The sequence below is a fragment of the Pelobates fuscus genome, chromosome 5 (genome assembly GCF_036172605.1).
Source record: "Pelobates fuscus isolate aPelFus1 chromosome 5, aPelFus1.pri, whole genome shotgun sequence".
NCBI classification, from domain to species: domain Eukaryota; kingdom Metazoa; phylum Chordata; class Amphibia; order Anura; family Pelobatidae; genus Pelobates; species Pelobates fuscus.
In genome coordinates, this window is record NC_086321.1 from 372265613 (window position 1) to 372281905 (window position 16293).

At 43.1% G+C, this 16293-nt stretch overlaps 1 protein-coding gene across 3 annotated transcripts in view; it reads right to left on the reverse strand.

Moving 5' to 3' along the window:
• Positions 1–16293, reverse strand: part of GCGR (glucagon receptor) — a 68520-nt gene that overhangs the window by 16598 nt on the left and 35629 nt on the right. For 2 of the 3 annotated variants that reach the window (XM_063456216.1, XM_063456213.1), the window contains exons 2-5: positions 7824–7949; positions 5550–5646; positions 1937–2044; positions 1618–1739 (exon numbers count right to left, since the gene is read on the reverse strand). In XM_063456216.1, the coding sequence (XP_063312286.1) occupies positions 1618–1739; positions 1937–2044; positions 5550–5646; positions 7824–7877 (381 nt within the window). In that variant the 5' untranslated portion in view covers positions 7878–7949. Of the gene's footprint in view, positions 1–1617; positions 1740–1936; positions 2045–5549; positions 5647–7823; positions 7950–14754; positions 14818–16293 lie in introns of all 3 variants that reach the window. The other variant, XM_063456215.1, reaches the window with a different exon arrangement.

Genomic DNA, 16293 nt, shown 5'->3' on the forward strand with positions numbered 1-16293 from the left:
AGTATATCACATTACAAAAGTCCTGGGAATGGAAAGCTTGCCCTATGTATCATTCCCATCGGACTGGATATGACATTGTCCCCTTTATTAGTAGAACAGTCTGACAGAGCTTGGGATGAGGGTGGACTGGAGTAGAGATACTAAATGTGGGGCTGAGATAAACATGACGAAGATTCGCTACTTAATAAATTGCTTGTTTAACTCTGCATGTTCTCTCTTGGCAACAACAGGAAGTAAAGACTTAAAACAGATTTTGGCAGCTTTATTGTAGAAGCCTGAAGTCAAGCATCCACCAGGAATGAAGATCGGGAGTGGATATATCATGAAACAGAGCTGTCCACCCATAAGTCCCAGGAGACAAATACCAGCAATGAATAGCTTTCTCATTCTTTCAGGCATGGGGTCAGGGAAGACTCAAAAAAATGTAAAGTAAAAAGTATTAGAGTTTAGTTGACAAAAAAAAAAAAAAAAAGTCCGTTCTCAGAATAGGTCATGTTCAGGGGTCTGCGTACAAGATAAAATAAGGTGAAAGAACTTTTCATGGAGATGTAGACATAAGGCACAGGGCAGAGAAAGAGCTGTGCAGATGGGAAATATGTTTAAATAAACAATAAATAAAAAACACACACACAAAAATAACGGCAGCACTCACGGATCTTTGTCTGAAAACGTTTTTTCTTTTCGTTTTATTGCATTGTCGGGTACATGCAGGTGAATCAAAAATTCAGTCCAGAGACTTTTATCAAGACAATGTGTACGTCACAAACCTCTCATTAAATAACACTAACACAATCAAAATGAGGACAACCCCAATTTAAAAACCTGTGGATTAAAAATGACTAGACCCTCTTACATAACAAAATATATTGATATAACTCTTGTATTTACAATATTTTATGTAAGATAACATTGGCAAAAAATGCTGTTAGGTTTTTTCTTTTTTTTTATTCACCCAAAGAGGGATAATTAAAGGGTTTTGTAATTCTTAATCCAGTACAGTTTTTTATTGCGTTTGGCTAGAAGCCTCAGTGTGAGTATTACTGGAAATTATAATTTGTGATTGACGCAGTGACTTGATAAAAGTCTCAGGATTAAAACATTGATTCGTGTACTTGAGAATGCAATAAAGTGCAAAGAAAAACCTTTTTTTGAAGAAAAAGACCTGTGTGTGGTGCCATTATTTTATTTCTACGACCTGGATGAGCACCTGGGTGTAAACAAGGTATCAATATATATTTTATTATTTAATGTTCCGCTCCATGATAGGTCCACCTTATGTAGAATAGGTCCTCGGAATCCTTCTCATTTATTTTTTGTGTCTGATGATTCTACTGTTGTGGACCTCTAAATGCCAATGGTTACTGCATGGAACTATGGGACTTGTAGTTCACAGACGCTGAAGTGCTTATGATTTGTCTGGCTTGTGGAACTAAAAAGTGACACAGTTATAATGTGATTACAAACTTCCTAATGCACTAACAATGTTACCAACAAGCAGATCTGTACTTCTTATGTAAAAGACTTCTGACAAACACCGAACAATGCTTTAACTTTAATTTCTCATAATCTAATCTCTTGAATACAGTAGAACATACTGAATATTGAAATTAGAAATACCTGGGGGTTCTGATCGTTTATGTCCCGTTCACACTCCCGAGCATCCCGATTTAGTTGTCCATTCACCTTTGGCTGCCAATGCCCATCTGGTCCACAGATCTTGTAGACAAAGCCGTGCTGCACTAAGAGTGGAGCAAAATGTATTAATGGTGCAGAGATGGGTGCATGAGTGGGCTACACAAGAATGGGCTGATCTGTTGGTCCCCAGCTTTTGGGCCATTACTCCATCATGGTCAGCTAGCTTCTGATTGCCCACCTCTGGAATAGTCTATAGGTTTTTGTGTGGAAGTGTAAACTCAATTGTGTGATGGCATCTTACCTTTCTTATACCAAGGCAGGTACCAGGGACAAGACATGTTGACTGTGGTATTGGGTAATGTGTCCGGCCAACATGCAAATTTATCGAATGTTCGGTTACAGACCAGATCTGGGAATATACAAAGAGAGGGTAACTTGCAGTGTCTGTATATTGAGTACATATATGGCTAGTCAGCTGTGAATGTGCATTCCCATACAGGTATATCACTGTGTATTATTAAGCATTTACCCAATTGTCCCCAGATTATGTATGAACCACATCCTCTTGCAATGTAAGCCTAGCAGACTGCAAGACATTACAGTTAGTCTGGAGTTATACGGCCGGCTGCATGCAATGAGTGCCCACAGTTACACTGCCAGATCAGGCTGTGAGTGCCAGTGGACAGGCAGGGATCAGGCAGTGAGTGTCAGTGGACAGGCAGCCTGATCAGACAGTGAGTGTCTGTGGACAGGCAGCCGGATCAGACAGTAAGTGCAAGTGGACAGACAGCCAAATCAGGCAGTGAGTGCCCATGTACAGGCAGTTCCTGTGGACATAAAGCTAGATCAGGCAGTGAGCCCCGTGGATAGGGAGAGAGTTCCTGTGGACATTAAGCTAGATCAGGCAGTGAGCCCCGTGGATAGGGAGAGAGTTCCTGTGGACATTAAGCTATATCAGGCAGGGAGCCCCGTGGATAGGGAGAGAGTTCCTGTGGACATTAAGTTAGATCAGGCAGTGAATCCTGTGGATAAGGAGAGAGTTCCTGTGGACATTAAGCTAGATCAGGCAGTGAGCCCCGTGGATAGGGAGAGAGTTCCTGTGGACATTAAGCTATATCAGGCAGTGAGCCCCGTGCATAGGGAGAGAGTTCCTGTGGACATTAAGCTAGATCAGGCAGTGAGCCCTGTGGATAGGGAGAGAGTTCCTGTGGACATTAAGCTAGATCAGGCAGTGAGTCCCGTGGATAGGGAGAGATTTCCTGTGGAGATTAAGCTAGATCAGGCAGTGAGCTCAGTGGATAGGGAGAGAGTTCCTGTGGACATTAAGCTAGATCAGGCAGTGAGCCCCGTGGATAGGGAGAGAGTTCCTGTGGACATTAAGCTATATCAGGCAGTGAGCCCCGTGCATAGGGAGAGAGTTCCTGTGGACATTAAGCTATATCAGGCAGTGAGCCCCGTGGATAGAGAGAGAGTTCCTGTGGATATTAAGCTAGATCAGACAGTGAGCCCCGTGCATACGGAGAGAGTTCCTGTGGACATTAAAAGCTAGATCAGGCAGTGAGCCCTGTGGATAGGGAGAGAGTTCCTGTGGACATTATGCTAGATCAGGCAGTGAATCCCGTGGATAAGGAGAGAGTTCCTGTGGACATTAAGCTAGATCAGGCAGTGAGCCCTGTGGATAGGGAGAGAGTTCCTGTGGACATTAAGCTAGATCAGGCAGTGAGCCCCGTGGATAGGGAGAGAGTTCCTGTGGACATTAAGCTATATCAGGCAGTGAGCCCCGTGCATAGGGAGAGAGTTCCTGTGGACATTAAGCTATATCAGGCAGTGAGCCCCGTGGATAGGGAGAGAGTTCCTGTGGATATTAAGCTAGATCAGACAGTGAGCCCCGTGCATACGGAGAGAGTTCCTGTGGACATTAAAAGCTAGATCAGGCAGTGAGCCCTGTGGATAGGGAGAGAGTTCCTTTGGACATTATGCTATATCAGGCAGTGAGCCCCGTGTATAGGGAGAGAGTTCCTGTGGACATTAAGTTAGATCAGGCAGTGAGCCCTGTGGATAGGGAAAGAGTTCCTGTGGACATTATGCTATATCAGGCAGTGAGCCCCGTGTATAGGGAGAGAGTTCCTGTGGACATTAAGTTAGATCAGGCAGTGAATCCCGTGGATAAGGAGAGAGTTCCTGTGGACATTAAGCTAGATCAGGCAGTGAGCCCCGTGGATAGGGAGAGAGTTCCTGTGGACATTAAGCTAGATCAGGCAGTGAGCCCCGTGGATAGGGAGAGAGTTCCTGTGGACATTAAGCTATATCAGGCAGTGAGCCCCGTGGATAGGGAAAGAGTTCCTGTGGACATTATGCTATATCAGGCAGTGAGCCCCATGGATAGGGAGAGAGTTCCTGTGGACATTAAGTTAGATCAGGCAGTGAATCCCGTGGATAAGGAGAGAGTTCCTGTGGACATTAAGCTAGATCAGGCAGTGAGCCCCATGGATAGGGAGAGAGTTCCTGTGGACATTAAGCTAGATCAGGCAGTGAGCCCCGTGCATAGGGAGAGAGTTCCTGTGGACATTAAGCTAGATCAGGCAGTGAGCCCTGTGGATAGGGAGAGAGTTCCTGTGGACATTAAGCTAGATCAGGCAGTGAGTCCCGTGGATAGGGAGAGATTTCCTGTGGAGATTAAGCTAGATCAGGCAGTGAGCTCAGTGGATAGGGAGAGAGTTCCTGTGGACATTAAGTTAGATCAGGCAGTGAATCCCGTGGATAAGGAGAGAGTTCCTGTGGACATTAAGCTAGATCAGGCAGTGAGCCCCGTGGATAGGGAGAGAGTTCCTGTGGACATTAAGCTAGATCAGGCAGTGAGCCCCGTGGATAGGGAGAGAGTTCCTGTGGACATTAAGCTATATCAGGCAGTGAGCCCCGTGCATAGGGAGAGAGTTCCTGTGGACATTAAGCTATATCAGGCAGTGAGCCCCGTGGATAGGGAGAGAGTTCCTGTGGATATTAAGCTAGATCAGACAGTGAGCCCCATGCATAGGGAGAGAGTTCCTGTGGACATTAAAAGCTAGATCAGGCAGTGAGCCCTGTGGATAGGGAGAGAGTTCCTGTGGACATTAAGCTAGATCAGGCAGTAAGTCCCGTGGATAGGGAGAGATTTCCTGTGGAGATTAAGCTAGATCAGGCAGTGAGCTCAGTGGATAGGGAGAGAGTTCCTGTGGACATAAAGCTAGATCAGGCAGTGAGCCCCGTGGATAAGGAGAGAGTTCCTGTGGTCATTAAGCTAGATCAGACAGTGAGCCCCGTGGATAGGGAGAGAGTTCCTGTGGACATTAAGCTAGATCAGACAGTGAGCCCCGTGGATAGGGAGAGAGTTCCTGTGGACATTAAGCTAGATCAGGCAGTGAGCCCTGTGGATAGGGAGAGAGTTCCTGTGGACATTAAGCTAGATCAGGCAGTGAGCCCCGTGGATAGGGAGAGAGTTCCTGTGGACATTAAGCTAGATCAGACAGTGAGCCCCGTGGATAGGGAGAGAGTTCCTGTGGACATTAAGCTAGATCAGACAGTGAGCCCCGTGGATAAGGAGAGAGTTCCTGTGGACATTAATCTAGATCAGGCAGTGAGCCCCGTGGATAGGGAGAGAGTTCCTGTGGACATTAAGCTAGATCAGGCAGTGAGCCCCGTGGATAGGGAGAGAGTTCCTGTGGACATTAAGCTAGATCAGGCAATGAGCACCTATGGACCTGCAGCTGGTTCATAAAGTGAACACATGTGGATTTTCATCAAACGCCTACAATCAAAGTGCACCAACAACACAGCATTCAGTTATGATGACCAAAGTCCAGAAAGAAAGCATACACCAGTGCCAACACAGGCAGCTGTAAAACACACTACAGCAAGTGCTGCGGCCCTTTAATTACCTGTCGGTGGTGGCACCAGGGACATGTTCAGCTTACACTCATTGTCATACTTCTTCCAGCTTTCCAACACTTGATCCGAAAGCTGAGCAGAGGAAACCTGAAAAGAGAACACATGTACAGCAACTCACATCATATGAACACACGCATGGCTACTCACATCATATGAACACACGCATGGCTACTCACATCATATGAACACACGCATGGCTACTCACATCATATGAACACACGCATGGCTACTCACATCATATGAACACACACACGGCTACTCACATCATATGAACATACGCACGGCTACTCACATCATATGAACACACGCACGGCTACTCACATCATATGAACACACGCATGGCTACTCACATCATATGAACACACGCATGGCTACTCACATCATATGAACACACGCATGGCTACTCACATCATATGAACACACGCACGGCTACTCACATCATATGAACACACGCACGGCTACTCACATCATATGAACACACGCATGGCTACTCACATCATATGAACACACACACGGCTACTCACATCATATGAACATAAGCACGGCTACTCACATCATATGAACACACGCACGGCTACTCACATCATATGAACATACGCACGGCTACTCACATCATATGAACACACGCACGGCTACTCACATCATATGAACACACACATGGCTACTCACATCATATGAACATACGCACGGCTACTCACATCATATGAACATACGCACGGCTACTCACATCATATGAACACACGCATGGCTACTCACATCATATGAACATACGCATGGCTACTCACATCATATGAACACACGCATGGCTACTCACATCATATGAACACACGCATGTCTACTCACATCATATGAACATACGCATGGCTACTCACATCATATGAACATACGCACGGCTACTCACATCATATGAACACACGCACGGCTACTCACATCATATGAACATACGCACGGCTACTCACATCATATGAACACACGCACGGCTACTCACATCATATGAACACACGCATGGCTACTCACATCATATGAACACACGCATGGCTACTCACATCATATGAACACACGCATGTCTACTCACATCATATGAACATACGCATGGCTACTCACATCATATGAACACACGCATGGCTACTCACATCATATGAACACACGCATGGCTACTCACATCATATGAACACACGCACGGCTACTCACATCATATGAACATACGCACGGCTACTCACATCATATGAACACATGCACGGCTACTCACATCATATGAACACACGCATGGCTACTCACATCATATGAACACACACACGGCTACTCACATCATATGAACATACGCACGGATACTCATGATTAGTATAAGACTCGACCTACGCTGAGACCAACATGGTCAATTACTACAGCAGACTTTACACAACGTGCAAGAAGACTTCTACCACAACATAAAACCACTGATGTTGTTTCTCTCTACTTGACACACTTTTTGTGACCTAAATTTCAAACACCTGACAGGCCTCAATTTTCTTTAGTACAGGACACAACATTTCCAGTCGCCTCTCGCCACCGAGGAGTAGAAATTTTCCCCTTGTGAGTGTGCAAGGGACTCTCCAGGCTTGCAGTGGCAAGTAACTTTTCAGGTCTGGATAGAAGCATAAAACTTGTCATTTTAACCTTGCTGCAGTAACTGTGTCCTACTTAGTAACGAACGGCACATGGGGTCAGAAATGCAAACAAACGACCAAATCAATTACGGACATGTAGAGGTGGCTCTCAAACAAACAACGTCATTGGCAAACTTTAACTTAGCCACCTGTACTGCAAAAGGTAAACCCCCTCTGGTATGCCATATTAAAGGAATACTCCGTGCCCCATAACCACTGCAGCTGCAGTGCAGGGCTCAGCTCATTGGCTGAGAGTGGTCAGCTGAAGAGCAAGCCCTCCATTGCAAGGCTTACATTAGGAGTGCCAATAGAAGTTCCTGTCTAAAAACTGAGCACCGCATTTAAAAGGTTGACACAGGTTATAGGCAATTTTCTGTGACAGTTTCCATTTAACCCCTTAAGGACACATGACATGTGTGACATGTCATGATTCCCTTTTATTCCAGAATTCTGGTCCTTAAGGGGTTAAACAGCTTTGAAAGATTGTCTGAAAAATGCTTAAAATATTTTCTGTGTGTGCATCAAGCCACACTTGCAAGATGCAAAAAAAAAAAAAAGACATAACAGGTCCACAGAATACAGAGAAGCCACGGTTAATTGAGGATTGTGTTCGCGTACCTGCCACTGCATTACCAGCACCCAGAGTAATCGAAGGAGGAGAGGATGGGGCATCCCGGGGCACTAGTAACCTCATCTGGAGAAATTTGTAGTCCCGCTTTACAGAGATCGCAGAATGAGCAGATGCTGTAGGAAAAACAAAACAAAATAACATGAATGGGTGGCACAGATAGGGCTGTAATAACAGATTGAACTCCTAAATGGAAGAGAACTGAGCAGTGAGACAGCAGGGGCCAAAACTGCTTCTTTAATTTAAAGTTGTTTTGGTGATTATGGTGTCCCTTTAATATTAAATTGAAACAGTTACAAACTAGGAATTTTGTGTTTTGTGTTAGATGAATATTTAGATACTTTGTCGTTCTTCCTGTATAAAAGGAGTATCAATCTACATCAAATCCTGCATGAATGCTCCATCCCCCCCAAAACCTCCCCACAGTACTGAATCCGGTGGGATCTCACTCAATTTTGAGGTCCTGTCCAACTGTCCAGGATTTGTTTCTAGATGCGGGACACCAGGAATCTGTCCACAAAAAGCACATCACCAGATGCGCTTTTTAAGCAGGTCCACCTATGTTGGACAACAGTGGCATACACTCATAGTCTCGATTTCATAGCCAACAGAGTTATGTGAATGCCTTCACCTGCGCATCAAGGGGAATTAAGGAGTCCATCCTTGTAAGCAGCACGGAGGTGTCTCAGCTTTAGATTACTTTATGCCTCATTTTTTTAAGTATTTCATAAAATCTTTCTGAAACACTCATATTGATTGTGTTGGAGAGATGAGGAACTGCCGCAGGGGAAGGGGTCAGAGAAAGATACCCTTTCATCAACAAATTATCCTAATGGCCCTGAACAGACTCCCAAGGCAGCTAAACCTTTTGGAAAGTGAGTTGAGTGTTCTCTACCTGCACTGTCAGTGTATCTATTAGATAAATAACCTTTACCCAGATGGAACTTGTAACCATGATTGTCCTAGTGCTGTTCTTGCCACTAGAGTGATCTTGTTTAGAAGTTTATGTTCATATTTTTCATTGGCCAAGACAGGAGGAAGACCCAAGGGGTCCAGGGCAAGTTGCCTATAGAAGATGGTGGGAACCAGAGTTTGTATCTCATCCCTACACCAGGGAAATTGCAATTTTTAACATACTGCATTATCCTGCTATTTTGATTATTTATGCTGTGTTTGTTAACCTTCATCCATATTGCATTATATTATATCAGTACTCTTTTTTGATGGCAAAATCAAAACTATTTTACTCAATTTTGTGCTCCTCCTTTTTGAAACCTCCTATGGTCATATCTCAGAATGGTCCCAGTCATTCAGAATTCACCATAAAAGAGAGAAGGGGGAGAAAAAGCTTAAAAGTATGGACGTTTCCCCCCCCCCCCCCCCAATCTCAACCAATGCCAAGACCGGGACTACACATTTGAGAAAACATCTGTTGAGGTTACCAATTCTAAATAAAAGTCTAATCAAAAGTAGGACTGTGCCACACAACATTTACAGCTGCCCACACTGCTCATAGTAAATAAAGATTTCTAAATAAGTAAAATGAAGAAGCCATGGGTTTGTGACGTACATGGATCTAGATCAGACTGGCTCCTGGACAATAATAGCCCATCCACCAACACTGATGACAACTCTGCTAATGTCCGTGATATTTTACCCGCAGGATCAAGGATTTAAGCCCCAAAGTTCAAATATGGCACCTGTCACCACGTCGACCACATGATCACACAGACCTGCTATTGCCATTAATAAAATAAATAAATTTAAAAAAAATAAATAAATATATATATATATATATATATATATATATATATATATATATATATATATATATATATATATATATATATATATATATATATATAAATAAATCTGAAATTCGCAATCATAAAATAATGTTCCAGAGATATTGTGATTAAGTATCAGTATGCTTGCTAGAAAGGTTTGGTGAATATGCCGTAAAATGCATCGATACAGATTATATAGTGCTTACACAGTCATTGTGGTTACATAACATTTACATTTTAACCTCAATGTGCTCTCAACAGAACGTCAAAAGGCAGGACACAAATGTCAGATAAACTTATTTTGATAACAGGTTTCACAGGGTGTTTCTTTTCATAAATCACACAAGGCATGAGGCCAAGGGGATGTGGTGAAAATAAATATAAAAAAAAAATTGGTAAGACAATGTCATGTAATAAATGTAGATAGGTCATTGTATACAAGCGATGAGTAAGTTAGGTAAGGAGAAGGCCATACTCACTGGAGGAGGCCATTGTATACAAGCGATGAGTAAGTTAGGTAAGGAGAAGGCCCAGACACTGGAGGAGGCCATTGTATACAAGCTATTAGTAAGGTGGGTAAGGAGAAGGCCATACACACTGCAGGATGGCGTTGTATACAAGCTATGAGTAAGTTGGGTAAGGAGAAGGCCCAGACACTGGAGGATCCCATTGTATTCAAGCGATGAGTAAGTTAGGTAAGGAGAAGGCCATACACACTGGAGGAGGCCATTGTATACAAGCGATGAGTAAGTTAGGTAAGGAGAAGGCCCAGACACTGGAGGAGGCCATTGTATACAAGCTATGAGTAAGGTGGGTAAGGAGAAGGCCCAGACACTGGAGGAGGCCATTGTATACAAGCTATTAGTAAGGTGGGTAAGGAGAAGGCCATACACACTGCAGGATGGCGTTGTATACAAGCTATGAGTAAGTTGGGTAAGGAGAAGGCCCAGACACACTGGAGGAGGCCATTGTATTCAAGCGATGAGTAAGTTAGGTAAGGAGAAGGCCATACACACTGGAGGAGGCCATTGTATACAAGCGATGAGTAAGTGAGTAAGTTAGGTAAGGAGAAGGCCCAGACACTGGAGGAGGCCATTGTATACAAGCTATTAGTAAGGTGGGTAAGGAGAAGGCCATACACACTGCAGGATGGCGTTGTATACAAGCTATGAGTAAGTTGGGTAAGGAGAAGGCCCAGACACTGGAGGAGGCCATTGTATACAAGCTATGAGTAAGGTGGGTAAGGAGAAGGCCCAGACACTGGAGGATCCCATTGTATACAAGCGATGAGTAAGTTAGGTAAGGAGAAGGCCATACACACTGGAGGAGGCCATTGTATACAAGCGATGAGTAAGTTAGGTAAGGAGAAGGCCCAGACACTGGAGGAGGCCATTGTATACAAGCTATGAGTAAGGTGGGTAAGGAGAAGGCCCAGACACTGGAGGATCCCAATGTATACAAGCGATGAGTAAGTTAGGTAAGGAGAAGGCCATACACACTGGAGGAGGCTATTGTATACAAGCTATGAGTAAGTTGGGTAAGGAGAAGGCCATACACACTGGAGGAGGCTATTGTATACAAGCTATGAGTAAGTTGGGTAAGGAGAAAGACTTGTAGGTCAATAGAGCTAAGCTAAAAAGCATGGAGGTCTCCGTAGACATGACCGGCCACGTGAGACCACACAAAACCTACACATTGCAACCACATAAATGATCGAATACATCCTTGTACATTATTATCTTATATGAGCTGTTATGTGACATGTAAATGTTATGTTATACCATTGTATTGCCTATGAGTGAATATACTCTTCCTGAGTTGTAGACTCACACTTCAATGTTGTTCAGGGCCTGCGCGCCCGCACTGCATTTTACTTACCTGATAATAAAAATTATTAATCAAAAAAAAAAAAAGCATGGAGGTTAAGCTAGGAGAAAATAAAATTAAATTAAATCAGGAGGGACCTTAAGGAAGATGAAGTGATTTACAAGACTTGAATAGTTCCTTTAAAAACTACTAAAATCTGGATTCTACGTCTTGGTTAGCCCCCGTCTACAGCAGAAGTGTTAAAGTGAGAACTCTAACTTGAGAAGAGGTTCGTGCAGAGAGTGAGTGTAACGGGTGTATTTTAATCTGATTTGAGCATTGTGATTTGTAATCAGGAAGAGTATTAGTCCCCCAAATCTCAGCCTGCAGAGCCGTAGACTCAAATAAAACAAGAGACTTGTTGATTAGGCAGAATAAACCCTCTCACATTTTTACAAGTAATCCGTCTACGGCTTGTGTTTGTTAAATAGAGACACATAACATTTTCACAAATTCTGCACAGCCCCAGGGGCTGCATTCCTGCTTCAGATTGCAACACAGACACCTGCAGCCAGAAATAACCTTAAATAAATACATGTTCTAAGTAGAAGCCCAGTTTTATATTGTGTTGTATAGAAAAAACTAATGTGTGCTTTGGTTTTTGTCATTACAATAAGCTTACTTTGATAAACTTGAGCTCATTGCTATGTTTATAGTGATGACCAAGCCATAATCTAGCAGCAGAGTCAGTGTGGGAAACCCACATTATTCGAGTGACAGAGTACACATACATTGTTGGAGTTTGAGACGCTTCTCTGCTCAAATCACTATATAACCTCGTCAAGTTCGGGAGTATCTCTCCCTGTTGTGTGTAGTGCAGGGCTTGACAAACGTGCCTGGAATCTAGGAGCCAACTAAAAAAAGATAGAAACTAACAAAGTATTATTTACAATGATGAAAATACAATTCTTAAAGGGACATTATAGTCACCAGAACCACTACAGCTTAATGTAGTTGTTCTGGTGTATATAGCCTGTCCATGCAGGTTTTTCAGAGAAAAATGCAGTGTTTACATTGCTGGCTATTAACACCTCTAGTGACAGTCACTCAGATGGCCACTAGATGTGGTTATTAGTCCAGTTCTGCACGGTCAGTGCCTCCACGCACTGCATGGAGGCGCCAAATGTTCCCCATAGAGATGCATTGATTGGATCCTAGGAGAAAGTCTAATAGAACGCATTGCACAAAAAAGTTGCAGCCCCGGTGAAGTCCTGTAGATGAGAATTAGCAGAAGAAGACAAGAAAAGGTCATTGGTGGAGCGAAGGGAATGAGAAGAGTATATTTGTGGGTTAGAGAGGAAATATTATGACACCAGCATTTATAACAGATTGTAACGGGACTTTGTGGGGAAAGCCAATGAGGAGTGAGTTACAATAATCAAGGCATGAGATGATGAGCGCATGATGGAAAAGGTGGTAGGTGCATGTATCGTCAGCATACAAGCTATATTGAAACCCAAAGTGCTCAATTGGTAACACAGAACTTGGGATATTTACTAATCGTCACATTCAATGGCATATATCAGAAACAAAAAAAAAAAGGGCATATAGCGTTATTAACCCAACAGGTGAGTATAAAAATGTCATGCTACAAAGCCAAAAAAATTACATAACCTACAACAACATTATCGCTGTAAGAAATAAGTAAAGCAGAGTGCAATGAAGAAAAAAAAGAGGTGGGGGAAATATTAAAGAAAGAAAATTGCAATTGTGCCCCTTTGTGTTTACACGTATAAAACCCATTCGGCATTCGGTTATCTTAGCACATACCATCGGAGTGCTGAAGCAAGAGAAAGACCAAGAGAGGATCAAGCAAAGTGTTAGAAATAGCGTCATTATTTAAACATCTCACCCAATGTTTCAAAAAAATCTGACACTGTTTATAATTGGAACAAATCTACTGTTAAAGGCAGTTTATAAAGTGCTACTGATAGTAACAGGGGGAACAAACGGATTCTAACTTTAGCCCTACTAATGCTCGCTGAGTACGTAAAACGTGCTGCGATGCATACCCTCACTGAGAGTTATGGGATTTGACGACTCCGTTCCCAGTCGGACCTTGTCCAACTATAGGCACTGCATGGCATTGTGACAGCTAAAGGTCATATGGAAAGCGCACTCTGGTATTAGGTTTCTCTGACATGCAGATCAGCCGTCACACTACAGCATAAAGGAAATGTTGTGTACAGACCAATTCTGGGGCAAATTCCATTTGTGGAACAATTGTCAGGAATAAACCACTGTTCTCCACTGAGATTGCTCACATTTTAGAACTTTGCCTCATGTACTGCTCTGTAAATATAACTTCCACCACCTACTACTCCACAAGCCCCCAATCCCCGTGCTGCCCACCAGTATATTAACATTATCATCCATTTAAATGTTGTGTCATTTTTACAACACAGACACTCGTATAGCCAAATTATTAGCAAATGTGTTGATCATATTCAACAACAGCACACTATGAATCGGCACACATACCTCCAAAGCAAAAAGCGGTAAGTACACGTTTGATAAGATCATTTGATTTAGGCGTACAATGGCTATTTTACTTTCCAATTATACTGATGAACACAGATATGTCAAGTTTTTTTTATTGAGAACGTAATAAAAAGTCACAGGTTTTCAAACTTTGTGTACTTTAGAGACTATCTCATGAGTCACTTGCTTTGACGATCTCTAAGGCTCTTGTGCCTAAACCCTCCTGAGCCAATCACATTATACAGCAAAAGAGACCAAGTCACAATCTAATTTTGCAACCAGTAAGACAAGCCCAGGATTTTAAATACATTTGTACAATTACTTGAAAGTGGGACATGTTAGAAAAATGGGGGTGAAGAAACAAAAAACATCATATACATAAAACTAGGGAAATCATTTTATTACGTAAGCATACGACAGGTCAGCTTTAGATTGTTTTAATTACTGCATATTTAATAATCCCTCACACATTGTGTGTGTGACATGTCTACATAGAAATATTCAATGTTGCCAAAATGGTGGAGAATTCCATAAACAGACCTGTATGTGTGTAAGCTTTAACCAAAGACAAACAATGTATTTCCTTTTTGTGTACAGTAGGATTACATTGTATTTTCTCCTATGTTATTCCAATGGCCCTTTAAATAAAAGGGGGATAATCTGATTAATAAGGAGACTGCAGCGGGGGGGGAAATCTCAGGAAAAGGTCATGACACGAGCTGCTACCTTTTACAGAGCGCACAGGAAACAGTTATAATTGCTAAATAATTACAAGAGTTTTCAGTACCAAGTATGACCTCTGATCTCTCGGTAGCTCAGTATCTAAAACCAAAGCAGCATGCCACGACACCTGGAGAGATGAAAAAAAGATCGCTGAACTGCGTTCAGTGCACATTCCACAGAGATTAAGGGGACTGCGGCGCCTGACTGCCAAGCACACATTAGCAGAACATCCTGTCACCCGATTACACTGTAACCCTCTTTTTATAACCGGGAAATCTAGAACATAGGACTAACTCGGGTGTCTGAGCATTCAAAATGGCCTACAGTGGCATAACAAGATCTACTGTATTGTGATAATGCTCATGCCACTGTACGTACATACAGGGCCCCCGATTTACATCGCCTGCCTGTAAAAACAGAATTCTCAAGTGCCCCCCAATTCCCCCCCTCCCCACAAAACCAGCAAAAAACCAAACAAAAAAATATTTACACTTGTACTATATTGGGTTAGCACCTTTGAGTATAGTAAGTGTATGCAACTGTGTAAATGCATGCCGTGGTTAGGATAATGAGGGATTTATTGTTAGAGATTGGTTAATGCCAATGTTAAAGTACACAGGGTGTTTATGTTAAAAGGATTACAAGCTTTGAGAGGGATTATAGTTGTTGTATAAGGGGAGCTTAGAATTATTGGGTTTAGATTTAGAGTAACGCTTTAATGTAAACATTGTAGTTTCTCAAAAACTGCAATGCAGGGTTAGGAGAACTGGGACACTGCACCAGACCACTTCAAATAAATGAAGTGGTCTGGATGCCTATAGTGTCCCTTTAACCTTCCTTTATTTGAACCTAGCCAAAGGTTTAAGGTACCGAGTCAAACCTAGCCAAAGGTTTAAGGTAAAGGTTTTTCCAGGTTTAGACATTAAGTTTTTTTCATCTAAGGGGAGGGGCCATGCACAGATCACTGTGTTCAGTCTAAGGGGCTGGCCAGGCACAGATCGCTGTGTTCAGTCTGAGGGGGCGGGGCCATGCACAGATCGCTGTGGTCAGTCTGAGGGGGCGGGGCTATGCACAGATCGTTGTGTTCACTCTGAGGGGGCGGGGCCATGCACAGATCACTGTGTTCACTCTGAGGGGGCGGGGTCATGCACAGATCACTATGTTCAGTCTGAGGGGGCGGGGTCATGCACAGATCACTGTGTTCACTCTGAGGGGGCGGGGCCAGGCACAGATTACGGTGTTCAGTCTGAAGGGGCGGGGCCATAAACAAATCACTGTTCTGTCTGAGGGGACGGGGCCATGGACAGATCATTGTGTACAGTGAAGCCCTCCCTTTATGTACAGAGGGCTATTGGTCCCTGAAGAGGATGAAAACGCATAGACTGGCTTTTTGATACCAGATCGTTTGACACCGCTCCTTTAAGGCAGCCGCGGCCTTTTTTGAGGTTACCGTCCGCAGCACACCACGAGATCTCAGCTGTTTGTGCTCCCCAGACATACACCTCATGTACGGTATAGTGTTTTTAAATATTTTTTCATCAGTGACATATACCATATCCTCCCTGCTCGCTGAGATCTCTAACTTTGACAGCCTCATTTAGTT